This window comes from Centruroides sculpturatus, unplaced genomic scaffold (assembly GCF_000671375.1).
Source record: "Centruroides sculpturatus isolate CEXI.00-Female unplaced genomic scaffold, Cexi_2.0 scaffold307, whole genome shotgun sequence".
Lineage (NCBI taxonomy): Eukaryota > Metazoa > Arthropoda > Arachnida > Scorpiones > Buthidae > Centruroides > Centruroides sculpturatus.
The window spans coordinates 603,629-618,070 of NW_019384520.1; the positions used below are offsets into that span (position 1 = coordinate 603,629).

The 14,442-nt window shown below is 26.3% G+C and overlaps 1 protein-coding gene across 1 annotated transcript in view; it reads left to right on the forward strand.

The window, feature by feature from the left end:
- LOC111622728 (type-1 angiotensin II receptor-associated protein-like) overlaps positions 1-1,213 on the forward strand; it is a 30,454-nt gene extending 29,241 nt beyond the window's left edge. The window contains exons 6-8 of the mRNA XM_023365147.1: positions 362-474; positions 550-679; positions 835-1,213. Of these exons, the coding sequence (XP_023220915.1) occupies positions 362-474; positions 550-679; positions 835-856 (265 nt within the window). The 3' untranslated portion in view covers positions 857-1,213. The remainder of the gene's footprint in view (positions 1-361; positions 475-549; positions 680-834) is intronic.
- The last annotated feature ends 13,229 nt before the right edge of the window (positions 1,214-14,442 follow it).

Here is a 14,442-nt window from a genome sequence, read left to right on the forward strand (position 1 = left end):
TATTAAACTTGTCAATGTATAATTTTTTGACTCTAAATGTTTCAGGATGTATGAAAAATTTTATATGTACTGAAATAATTAGTAAATGGATGCTAAGTTTGGACATTTAGCTTGCAATCTGTCTGAATGTATTTTTGGAAGACTGTTAAAGATGTGCATGATCAAATATGCATTTTTGTGTATTTGTATATTGTCTAGTTTCATTGCCATGCAGAGTTTCCAATTTCCATAAATGTTGGAAGTTTTCATTGAAGAAATTTAGAAATATGAATGTCTATTAGTGAAAATAACATAAGTTAAAACATATTAACTAAATTGATTTTGAAAGATTTTTTAAGAAAGTTTTCTTGATAATTATCAGTATGAGTATTGCAAATATAGTTATTCGTCCAATATCAGCAATAATATTATTACGAATTTATAATGAACGTAGTGGCCGTTATTCAACTTTCAGTATCCCTGGCCTTAATTTTGGTAAGTTATTATTTTATACTTAAAATAAAATTTATTTCAATTATGTGAGCTTATATAATTTTATGTACATTTTAGGGCGGGGACCATATGAAGATATTGATAATCCTGTACCACAAAGCGTGCCAAAAACGCCTGTCGATACTGGAAGTCCAGTCCGCACTTCTCCTGATATACACGTACCACCACCATATGCACCACCACAGCAGTAACTTCAAATAATTTTATTTCTAGTCATATTTTCTTAAAGTTTATAAATAATAAAAATTAACATTCCTTCTTTATTTAATAAAATTCTTTATTTAAGTAACAATATGTATATTTTTTACGCCAGCATGGTCCAAACTTTTTTTTCTTTTTAAGGACTGGAGGTTATCAAGCATAAATGATGGACATTTTTTTTTAATATAATGCAAGAATCATTTGATTTGAATTGAATAAATAGTGAATGTAAGTGTAATAAAGATATAAAAAAGTTTTTATAAATACCAAACAATGATTATTTCTTAAAAAAAAGATTTTATTAATATTGATTATATCAGTATAGCTTTTAGAAATTCTCCATTAGTCAATGATTGAAATTGATATCAATGTAATAACTAGTCAAAATGTGGCCAAAAAATTTTTCTATTTTTATATAATTCTGTTTATAAAAATTACATATTTTTATGTATTAATAATGATTGGATCATATAATACATGGTCATATAATTTCACATATAATGAACTTATTTTTAAAAAATTTAAAAATTGTTGAATTATATAAAATAAAATATTGTTAAATCTGATTTTATTTTTTTTTACAACATGTAAATGTTTTAAAAATTAGATTCTAATAATAAATGATTGATTCAGAATTTTAGTTTTCTATGATTGTTATTGTTTTATTATTTTTTATGCACAAACTATTATATGAGATTAAAATGAAAAATTTAATATCAAATTTAATTTTGCAATGAATTATCTCATTAATACAGTTATTTAAAGTATTCTTTCAAAGAAAGTGAAATATAGTTTAATTAAAGTATAATACTGGCTATGAATTGTATTTTGGACCATGCAAAACATCTAAATTTTTTCTATAATTTAATTTCAAAAACACAAGTTGTAAAATACACAGCAATATAATTATTAACTTTAATATAATTATAAATATAAACTGTATTCAGGTGTTTATAAGATTTATTTTAAGGCAGATGCATGTAATTTTTTTCTTCGTTTATCACAAGATTGTCAAGCACATATAAGAAAACAAAGAAAATAATCAAACTTCAATTACTTCCTTTTTTCTTCTCTGATTATATTTAATGATGTTAGTATGATTGTTAGAAAAAGTACTTTCATCTGCCGTCTTAAATCCATGTTTAAGACATAATATCGATTATTTGTGTATACAATTAAAATTTCATGTTTAGAAGTAGATTACAAAACTCAAACTATTTGAAATGCAGAAAAACACTGACAACTAGATTTGTTTGTTATTTATCTATTTACTTTAAATTTAATTCAAATTACAATCAATAGTAAGGATCATGGAGCCAATGGATAAAGCCCCTGAATTTGAATTAAATTTCCAAATTGTTGAAGATAAAAAAAGAATTGTCAAATAATAAATAAAAACAGTCATCATGATAGTTTGGATTAGTTGTCTAATAATTCTGACAATTTAGAAGTTTTAATAATATTTGCCTACCAATTCAGTATGTTGTTTTTATTAAGTTATAACTATTAATCAATATTAATGTAATTAGATTAGATGAAAGTTGAAATAAATTAATTTTTAACATATATTCAATTTTTGTTCTATAAGTGCAATGTAGCATAATAACAATCACATGGCACAATTCATTTTATTTCACTTTTCAATTAAAAGTGAAATAAAATGAATTGTGCCAAGTGATTGTTATTACGCTACATTGCGCTTATAGAACAAATATAAAAAATATGACACGGTTTCAAAACATGGTAGAATATATTCAATTTTTTATATAAAAAAAATATGCTAAAAATTATACAGTATGCATAATATATTACTAAAACTATTATAAAGCTTATTAACTATAGTCCATATTCTCGCTGTGTGTTTTACAATTTTACAAAATAATATAAAAATATTTTTTGTTATTAAAATTTATAATTTTTTGCATCATCAATGAAAAGTATCTTAACTGAAACATTTTAAGTTTTTTTTTATACTGTTTGTTATAAAAAGTGTACAGTTTTACAGGTTACATTTATGATTAAATATATAATTGAAACAAATGAAATGCAGAGCATATGCTAGATGTACTTAAGCTTTCATCAGCTTTATTCCTTTTTCCTTCTTCAGATGAAACATAAGCTAGGAGACAATATTTTGTTATCACATTTTACTTTTCATTTGAAGAAAGTAAGCTACTGTAGGTGTCTTTACTTATATATAAATTTACTACCATCTTTTTTGAGTTGGATTCATAGCTGTTGTTAAAACATGTTTATTGTAGAATATTACTGTATTACAATAAAATAATAATTTATGTTTGCAATATTGTTTTAATTAAAATAGTGATTTTTATTTGAAAGCTACAATATCATTTTCACAGGATACTTGTAATAATTTTAAATATAATTTAAAGAATTGTAGTCCTGATAAAATGAGAAAAATATTCTAGTATTTCAAATAATATCTGTCCGATATATTTAAATTTATATTCATTTACGTACCATATATATTTCATGATGATTTGAGATCTGAATGTCTTTATGCTGTATAAAATGTAAACATATATATGTTGAGGTACATTTATTAATAATTATTATTGTAACCTGTAAAATACTTTTTTATGTGATTTACATTCCAGCATTGTGCATATTTTATTCTTTCTTCAGACTTGGTGAAGTTTAATTTGAATTTATATTGTCCAAATATGTATATTTGTAAGTTATTGTGTGTAAAGTTGTTGTATAATAAATTACTAATATAACTAACAAATGTAATTTTTCACCATATATAAAAGTTTTTTAAGACCATTATCATCAAAAAAGTTTATTGATAAAGATATATAAATATTTTCTATTAAACAATATATTTGTATTTAAAGTGTGCTTTTTTTCTTCTCTTATACAAAATGTTAAATTGTATTTTGTTATAAATGTTAATTCTTTCAATATTGTCAATACATACCATAATAAGGCTTTCGAAAATGTCATTAAAACTTTATTTTTTACTTGCTAAATGATTATAATATGTTGTCCTGTTTATAATAATTTAAAATGAATGAAGACAATTTTTCTATAAGTTTATTTGAATTAAATTGAAATGTAAAAAATAAATTTATGTGAAATGCCAAAATTATATGTATTTATTTTCATTGATGTAAAATAGTATACTTTATCCATATTTTCTTTGAGTTATCTTAATAATAATGTGCATTTTACATCTTCGGAATTGCAGTAATTAGAATTTATATAATGTAATTTGTTTGTATAGTTTTTTTATATTGTCATTATTTATGTAATCTCACATGATTTAAATTATAAATTTGAATATGGTATTTTGGTTTTTTCTTATTATTGATAAAAAAAATTTAAAGTTTTCTATTTAAATATAAACATTGTTATTATGAATATAGTAATAGTAATTTTTAATAGCTTCCTTTTTGAATCCTTATACTTAAATACATTTGGTTTGAAAGGATAAATAATTTTATTATATTAAAGAGTTAAATGTGTGGTTTCTTTATTTATTTGAAAATGTACTGAGGAATTTTCCAGTACTTAAAGCAGTTTCTAAATGCAATTTATAAAACATTTCTTATAAATTTGTTGTTATAAATATGGTAAATTACAAAATAAAAAAGAAAAAAAAATGTTGTATATTCTGAAGAATACACTTTGCATTAATGCATTGAAAGCTGTAATAATAGAATGAATAAAGTTCATTCATTACATGTGTATCAAATTATTAAACTTTTATACAATTAGCAAACCTTTAAATTACTGATATTTACTATGCTTAAGTGAGAGTGCTTCAGAATGTAGATAGATTGCAGAGAGGAAAAAACATTTAAGCATTATGAAAACTAATGGTTTATTAAAAATACATTTGATTATAGGAAAAAATTTTTTATCTGTTAAAACAATTTTAGAATACATTGTCTAATACAGTATCTAAATTGAAAAGATGTTTTAATATATTTGTTGCAGTGAAGAAAAGGTTCACTTAATGCCCATAGGATGGAGCAAGTAAAGAAATTGCTCTCTGAGTGGCAGATCTCTCATTTTTTGATTCTGTCCTGTGGGCATTAACAGGAACTTTCTACANTAATCTCTATATATAATAATGTAAATGCTGAAATCATCAGTTTTTGTTAAGTTTGCTTTTAATCAATATTTTTATATTTAAAAATATATACCATTGCCATTAATTTTAATTAAAAATAAGATTGACTTGATAGCATATATGACATTATAAATACAGGGTTATTACAAATGAATCAGATATTAAAGTCCTGTAATTTCCCAAAGTATTGAGCTGGGTCAACCATGTTAGACATGAAATGAAAGAAAAACTCTCCAAATCTGAAACATATGTGTGAAGATTTCCTTGCAACATGCTAGGTGGCAGCATAACATTCATTATCAAAATAGTGGCTAAGCAGCAGAAGGCATTGATTTTGTATTTCAGTAAGATAGACCCTACTTCATTTACACAGAGATATGATGATACCTGAATGCAGAACTTCTATATCTCTGAATTGGGCATTGCAGTAATGATGACAGTGCTATATAGATGCCTCCCAGATCTCCGGACCTCACATCTTGTGATTTTCTTCTCTTGGGGTATGTAAAGGACAGTGTTTATGTACTGCCATTACTGACATCTTTGGCTCCCAGACTTCATTACCATTCCAGTTATGATTATCCAGGGAAACAAGCTACAATGCATGGGGCAAACTGGACTACTGCTTTGGCATGTGATATGTTACCAATGGAATATATACAGAACATCTGTAGTCCTACACTACAAACTAGGACAGTTTCCAGTTATTTTAATATATCACTCATTGTTAAATCAGAATTATTTTGAGAAATATAGTTGCTTGAAATTCAATGAATCATTTGTAATAACACTGTATTATATCTAATTTTATTTACATGTAAAATTTAAGCTCTATACAGACTTACAAAAATCAAAGTGAAAGTAAATGGCAAAAGTTTAGTACAACTGATAAAACTAGATTCTATCTCACTAAATCCTAAGGCGAAAGGAAGGTCTGCTACATTAATAGGAGCCAAAATTACTCTGATGTATCACCCGTTACCATCAATTTTAGCATCTCATCTGCAAGGGTTATGGTTTAGGCCAGAATTTCAGTGAAGGAAGCAACGAAGTCTATTTTCATAGATCCTGTGGCAAAAGTATCATCAAAATACTACACTGAGAAGACTTTTCGTCCTTTCTTCTGAAAGGACTCTGTGTTTTCACATATAGTAAAGGCTACGATTGCATTCTATAGATAAGCAAAATTGCATTTATCAAATCCTCACAATGGTTGCCAAACAGTCCTGATGCTGCTTGCTGCAATTATTTCTTTTGGAGCTACCTGAAACAGTTAAGAATCAAAATGTGCACACATTAAATGGATTAAAACGTGCCATTTGGGAAGAAATTACAAAAATCCCCCAAGAGATGATAGATCGGGCACTAAAAGCTTGGATATGTTGAGTGAGAAGTATAAACAGGAAATTCTTGTTAATTTGAACTTGGATAGTTTGAAATCCTGTTAATTCATAACCATACATTGGTTTCAGCCATGGATATAGAGATTTACATGTTAAGGAATTAGGTTAGTTTGAAATATGGCTACTTCATAATTTGAAGTGAAAATTCTGTCTGAACTGTGATAAGAGTATGTTAACTTGTTTGTTTAGATCAAAGTGCCTCCATGCTATAAAAAATAGATCAAGAATAACTCTAATTTGATCAATATGGCTTTGCTTTTACAGTAACACGTTTTCAGGTGTCACCTTACCCATGGACTACCCTTTTTTTCTCTTATCTCATAAAATATGGTTGGTTTTCAGGATTGTAAGATTGGGCTAGAAGTAGCAGATTGAGATATTTATAGGGTTCTAGGCTAGTATGTTTGGGCAAATTACTACTTTTTGGGCCACTTTAAAAATAATTTGGGCTACATTTTGAGAAAATCTGTCTGGCAGCTTGAAAGGTTCTCACTGGACACATACTGTTTACCTTTGCATTTATATTACTATTATTAATTAACAAAAATAGCATTTTTTGTACATATGCATATTTCATTGCTTAATAAATTATGTCAGTTATATGGCATGGCGTAAAGAGTGGCTAATCCGTTACTTGCGGATAGGGGACATCATGACTGTTCAGAAAATTAAACATTGTGTTTAGTAAAAGTGTCATAGTTTGAGTTATTTGACATTTTATATTTTTTTGGAAAATGGACTCCCTTGTTCACATTTTTTCAATGTCATGGTCACAAATCAAGGATTTTTCCCAGTGTGTTTTTGAATACTAGTCTTGGATACATGTTCTATCAAACATAAACTGCCATTTTAGTGTCATTGACTTGTTTTTTTTTTGAACGAAACTAATTCTATGACACTAAAATGGCAGTTTATGTTTGATAGAACATGTATCCAAGACTAGTATTCAAAAACAGACTGGGAAAAATCCTTGATTTGTGACCATGACATTGAAAAATGTGAACAAGGGAGTCTATTTTCCAAAAAAATATAAAATGTCAAATAACTCAAACTATGACAGTTTTACTAAACACAATGTTTAATTTTCTGAACAGTTATAATGTCCTCTATCTGCAGGTAACGGATTATTCACTCTTTATTCACGCTGTGTATAATCTCAGATAATTCAGAAGTTGTGAATATTTTGCCTATTGAATTTTGAACAAATGAGGATTTCCTGTATTATGCAAAAGGGGAACACATTGAGAAACACAATTACATATAAGATTTATAGCAAAAAAAAAAATGTTTATGTGGATTTTTTGTAGACCTGTACTTTATTTTAAAACTAATATAATAAATGATAAGTGCCGTCATATCCTGAATTTGCATTCTTCTAAAAAAACAAAAAATATCTTAAATGGAACTACCATAATAGTAGTATTGAATATCTAGTTTTATATTTTTATCAGGATTATATCCTGTTATATTTAGTTATTATTAAACTTGTCAATGTATAATTTTTTGACTCTAAATGTTTCAGGATGTATGAAAAATTTTATATGTACTGAAATAATTAGTAAATGGATGCTAAGTTTGGACATTTAGCTTGCAATCTGTCTGAATGTATTTTTGGAAGACTGTTAAAGATGTGCATGATCAAATATGCATTTTTGTGTATTTGTATATTGTCTAGTTTCATTGCCATGCAGAGTTTCCAATTTCCATAAATGTTGGAAGTTTTCATTGAAGAAATTTAGAAATATGAATGTCTATTAGTGAAAATAACATAAGTTAAAACATATTAACTAAATTGATTTTGAAAGATTTTTTAAGAAAGTTTTCTTGATAATTATCAGTATGAGTATTGCAAATATAGTTATTCGTCCAATATCAGCAATAATATTATTACGAATTTATAATGAACGTAGTGGCCGTTATTCAACTTTCAGTATCCCTGGCCTTAATTTTGGTAAGTTATTATTTTATACTTAAAATAAAATTTATTTCAATTATGTGAGCTTATATAATTTTATGTACATTTTAGGGCGGGGACCATATGAAGATATTGATAATCCTGTACCACAAAGCGTGCCAAAAACGCCTGTCGATACTGGAAGTCCAGTCCGCACTTCTCCTGATATACACGTACCACCACCATATGCACCACCACAGCAGTAACTTCAAATAATTTTATTTCTAGTCATATTTTCTTAAAGTTTATAAATAATAAAAATTAGCATTCCTTCTTTATTTAATAAAATTCTTTATTTAAGTAACAATATGTATATTTTTTACGCCAGCATGGTCCAAACTTTTTTTTCTTTTTAAGGACTGGAGGTTATCAAGCATAAATGATGGACATTTTTTTTTAATATAATGCAAGAATCATTTGATTTGAATTGAATAAATAGTGAATGTAAGTGTAATAAAGATATAAAAAAGTTTTTATAAATACCAAACAATGATTATTTCTTAAAAAAAAGATTTTATTAATATTGATTATATCAGTATAGCTTTTAGAAATTCTCCATTAGTCAATGATTGAAATTGATATCAATGTAATAACTAGTCAAAATGTGGCCAAAAAATTTTTCTATTTTTATATAATTCTGTTTATAAAAATTACATATTTTTATGTATTAATAATGATTGGATCATATAATACATGGTCATATAATTTCACATATAATGAACTTATTTTTAAAAAATTTAAAAATTGTTGAATTATATAAAATAAAATATTGTTAAATCTGATTTTATTTTTTTTTTACAACATGTAAATGTTTTAAAAATTAGATTCTAATAATAAATGATTGATTCAGAATTTTAGTTTTCTATGATTGTTATTGTTTTATTATTTTTTATGCACAAACTATTATATGAGATTAAAATGAAAAATTTAATATCAAATTTAATTTTGCAATGAATTATCTCATTAATACAGTTATTTAAAGTATTCTTTCAAAGAAAGTGAAATATAGTTTAATTAAAGTATAATACTGGCTATGAATTGTATTTTGGACCATGCAAAACATCTAAATTTTTTCTATAATTTAATTTCAAAAACACAAGTTGTAAAATACACAGCAATATAATTATTAACTTTAATATAATTATAAATATAAACTGTATTCAGGTGTTTATAAGATTTATTTTAAGGCAGATGCATGTAATTTTTTTCTTCGTTTATCACAAGATTGTCAAGCACATATAAGAAAACAAAGAAAATAATCAAACTTCAATTACTTCCTTTTTTCTTCTCTGATTATATTTAATGATGTTAGTATGATTGTTAGAAAAAGTACTTTCATCTGCCGTCTTAAATCCATGTTTAAGACATAATATCGATTATTTGTGTATACAATTAAAATTTCATGTTTAGAAGTAGATTACAAAACTCAAACTATTTGAAATGCAGAAAAACACTGACAACTAGATTTGTTTGTTATTTATCTATTTACTTTAAATTTAATTCAAATTACAATCAATAGTAAGGATCATGGAGCCAATGGATAAAGCCCCTGAATTTGAATTAAATTTCCAAATTGTTGAAGATAAAAAAAGAATTGTCAAATAATAAATAAAAACAGTCATCATGATAGTTTGGATTAGTTGTCTAATAATTCTGACAATTTAGAAGTTTTAATAATATTTGCCTACCAATTCAGTATGTTGTTTTTATTAAGTTATAACTATTAATCAATATTAATGTAATTAGATTAGATGAAAGTTGAAATAAATTAATTTTTAACATATATTCAATTTTTGTTCTATAAGTGCAATGTAGCATAATAACAATCACATGGCACAATTCATTTTATTTCACTTTTCAATTAAAAGTGAAATAAAATGAATTGTGCCAAGTGATTGTTATTACGCTACATTGCGCTTATAGAACAAATATAAAAAATATGACACGGTTTCAAAACATGGTAGAATATATTCAATTTTTTATATAAAAAAAATATGCTAAAAATTATACAGTATGCATAATATATTACTAAAACTATTATAAAGCTTATTAACTATAGTCCATATTCTCGCTGTGTGTTTTACAATTTTACAAAATAATATAAAAATATTTTTTGTTATTAAAATTTATAATTTTTTGCATCATCAATGAAAAGTATCTTAACTGAAACATTTTAAGTTTTTTTTTATACTGTTTGTTATAAAAAGTGTACAGTTTTACAGGTTACATTTATGATTAAATATATAATTGAAACAAATGAAATGCAGAGCATATGCTAGATGTACTTAAGCTTTCATCAGCTTTATTCCTTTTTCCTTCTTCAGATGAAACATAAGCTAGGAGACAATATTTTGTTATCACATTTTACTTTTCATTTGAAGAAAGTAAGCTACTGTAGGTGTCTTTACTTATATATAAATTTACTACCATCTTTTTTGAGTTGGATTCATAGCTGTTGTTAAAACATGTTTATTGTAGAATATTACTGTATTACAATAAAATAATAATTTATGTTTGCAATATTGTTTTAATTAAAATAGTGATTTTTATTTGAAAGCTACAATATCATTTTCACAGGATACTTGTAATAATTTTAAATATAATTTAAAGAATTGTAGTCCTGATAAAATGAGAAAAATATTCTAGTATTTCAAATAATATCTGTCCGATATATTTAAATTTATATTCATTTACGTACCATATATATTTCATGATGATTTGAGATCTGAATGTCTTTATGCTGTATAAAATGTAAACATATATATGTTGAGGTACATTTATTAATAATTATTATTGTAACCTGTAAAATACTTTTTTATGTGATTTACATTCCAGCATTGTGCATATTTTATTCTTTCTTCAGACTTGGTGAAGTTTAATTTGAATTTATATTGTCCAAATATGTATATTTGTAAGTTATTGTGTGTAAAGTTGTTGTATAATAAATTACTAATATAACTAACAAATGTAATTTTTCACCATATATAAAAGTTTTTTAAGACCATTATCATCAAAAAAGTTTATTGATAAAGATATATAAATATTTTCTATTAAACAATATATTTGTATTTAAAGTGTGCTTTTTTTCTTCTCTTATACAAAATGTTAAATTGTATTTTGTTATAAATGTTAATTCTTTCAATATTGTCAATACATACCATAATAAGGCTTTCGAAAATGTCATTAAAACTTTATTTTTTACTTGCTAAATGATTATAATATGTTGTCCTGTTTATAATAATTTAAAATGAATGAAGACAATTTTTCTATAAGTTTATTTGAATTAAATTGAAATGTAAAAAATAAATTTATGTGAAATGCCAAAATTATATGTATTTATTTTCATTGATGTAAAATAGTATACTTTATCCATATTTTCTTTGAGTTATCTTAATAATAATGTGCATTTTACATCTTCGGAATTGCAGTAATTAGAATTTATATAATGTAATTTGTTTGTATAGTTTTTTTATATTGTCATTATTTATGTAATCTCACATGATTTAAATTATAAATTTGAATATGGTATTTTGGTTTTTTCTTATTATTGATAAAAAAAATTTAAAGTTTTCTATTTAAATATAAACATTGTTATTATGAATATAGTAATAGTAATTTTTAATAGCTTCCTTTTTGAATCCTTATACTTAAATACATTTGGTTTGAAAGGATAAATAATTTTATTATATTAAAGAGTTAAATGTGTGGTTTCTTTATTTATTTGAAAATGTACTGAGGAATTTTCCAGTACTTAAAGCAGTTTCTAAATGCAATTTATAAAACATTTCTTATAAATTTGTTGTTATAAATATGGTAAATTACAAAATAAAAAAGAAAAAAAAATGTTGTATATTCTGAAGAATACACTTTGCATTAATGCATTGAAAGCTGTAATAATAGAATGAATAAAGTTCATTCATTACATGTGTATCAAATTATTAAACTTTTATACAATTAGCAAACCTTTAAATTACTGATATTTACTATGCTTAAGTGAGAGTGCTTCAGAATGTAGATAGATTGCAGAGAGGAAAAAACATTTAAGCATTATGAAAACTAATGGTTTATTAAAAATACATTTGATTATAGGAAAAAATTTTTTATCTGTTAAAACAATTTTAGAATACATTGTCTAATACAGTATCTAAATTGAAAAGATGTTTTAATATATTTGTTGCAGTGAAGAAAAGGTTCACTTAATGCCCATAGGATGGAGCAAGTAAAGAAATTGCTCTCTGAGTGGCAGATCTCTCATTTTTTGATTCTGTCCTGTGGGCATTAACAGGAACTTTCTACAGGCAACCTCCACAATGTGGCAATCATTATTGAAGGATGGGCTCTGTGGAACAGACCACTCCCTGTGAAAACTCCAGGGAATGCTCATCTGGATTCAATCCTGGGTCTCCCAGAGATGTAGGTTAAGCCTTAACCCTAGGCAGGAGTGAGCAACATTTGTAATTGTGTGTGCCAAAATTGCTAAATCTATGATACAAAAATATTCTGTTGTGCCAAGAAGTGGTCCCTATATTACATCACTTAACTCCAGGAGGAGAGGACTAAATGTTGATAATGGTTGATGATGGGGGTGGTTGCGTGAAGATGGTGTCATCACTACCACACCTTTCTATTTTAGTAGCTGTCTTACATTTGAAGATTTAACAAAAGAACTGCAAAATATTTGGTTTGACATAAAAAGGAGCACATTTCTCAGCTGAACGAAAGTGCCATTTAATTACCATGCCAGTCTGCTTGAAGCATACAGAAAACATGCACAAAACTGACTCGATCATTTCTTTTGTAAAGCCAAAATAACAAAACTGGAAGAATTGGCAATTTTTTTTTTTTTTGGTTCTCTTAATGTTGAGTTTTTGTCAAAGGATGACAAGTGAGATGTAAATAGGATTAACAACTTCCTTATGAGGCACATTGTCCATCTATTTAGTCAGCACTTAGAAAGAGGACTTGCAGGTGCTATTAATTAATACATTAAATTATTATTACATAACTATAAAATAAAGATGTATAAAAAACATTTTTAATCATAGGCTTCCTGAAAACAAAATGCTCATATTGAAGTGTAAAATTTACCATGCTTCAGCAAGAAATCTGAGCATTCCAAAATCAGTAGTGCCTGATCACTTGCAGCAAAGCAACCAGCATACTCTAATGGTGCGACTATGCAGACGCAAATTTAGTAGCGAGCGAGAGGTTGCGAGTGATATAGTTCTCGCAAAGGGAAACCATGCACAAGCAAGAAGCAAGAAATCTCACTGGTGAGAGCGAATTTCTGGTTCTCGCATATATCTGACAGGATTTCTCACATCTCACCAGTTCACAGCCATTAAAAACACCAAGTTCACAGCCATTAAAAAAACCAAGTTCAGCAGCCATAAAATAAAAATTGATAAGTAATGTTTATTTACACCCAGAAATTGGGATAAGTATCTTCCTGATCATAGGAATTGAAATATTATACAGGCTATATTTTTTATCTTGAGACAATGAAATAACTTAATTGGATCTCATTATTTTGGAAAAAGCTATAGACAAAAATTGTAGGGTGTCGAGGGGCCAATCAATTGGTGATCTCAGATGTAACCTTGACATTGACCTTCAAGGTCATTTGGAGGTCAAGTCTGTTTTTTTCAATGGGAGCACATATTTTTGACCCTGGCAATGGAAAGAGCAGAAAATTTCACAACTGAATGTACTTTTGACCTAGGTCAAAGGTCAAAAGTACATTCAATATTATTTTAAGGTTAAAATTATAAGCTTTTTCTAATGGGAAACCATACTTTTCATTAGTGGAATAGGCATTGAGGTAAAAGTTACATTTACATGGAAATAACGAGAAATTTCACAATCAGCCATGACCTTGAGTACCCCAAATTTGACCTCTGAAGATCATCTCAAGTGTGATAATTGTAAGTGCAGCTCAATAAATGCATTAAAGTGGAAGGGCATCATTTTGAACATTTGTTATAAAATTTTCCCCCAAACCAGCATCTCAATGGTAAGAAGTAAAGTGACTCACCGAAAACAAGCACCATGATAGTGAGAGGCCAGGAGACTCACTGAAAATAAGCACCTCAAAGGGAGCAGAAAACTACTACATCCACATCGTTACTCCTTGGTAGTGCTAAAAGTAGTGAATGCTTTTAAAGTTCAAAGTAATCAGGTTATGAAAAAATGTAACTTTTACTTCCTTGCCTATTCCAGTAATAAAAAGTATGGCTTCCCATTAGAAAAAGCTTATAATTTTAACCTTAAAATAATCTTGATCTTTGATCTAG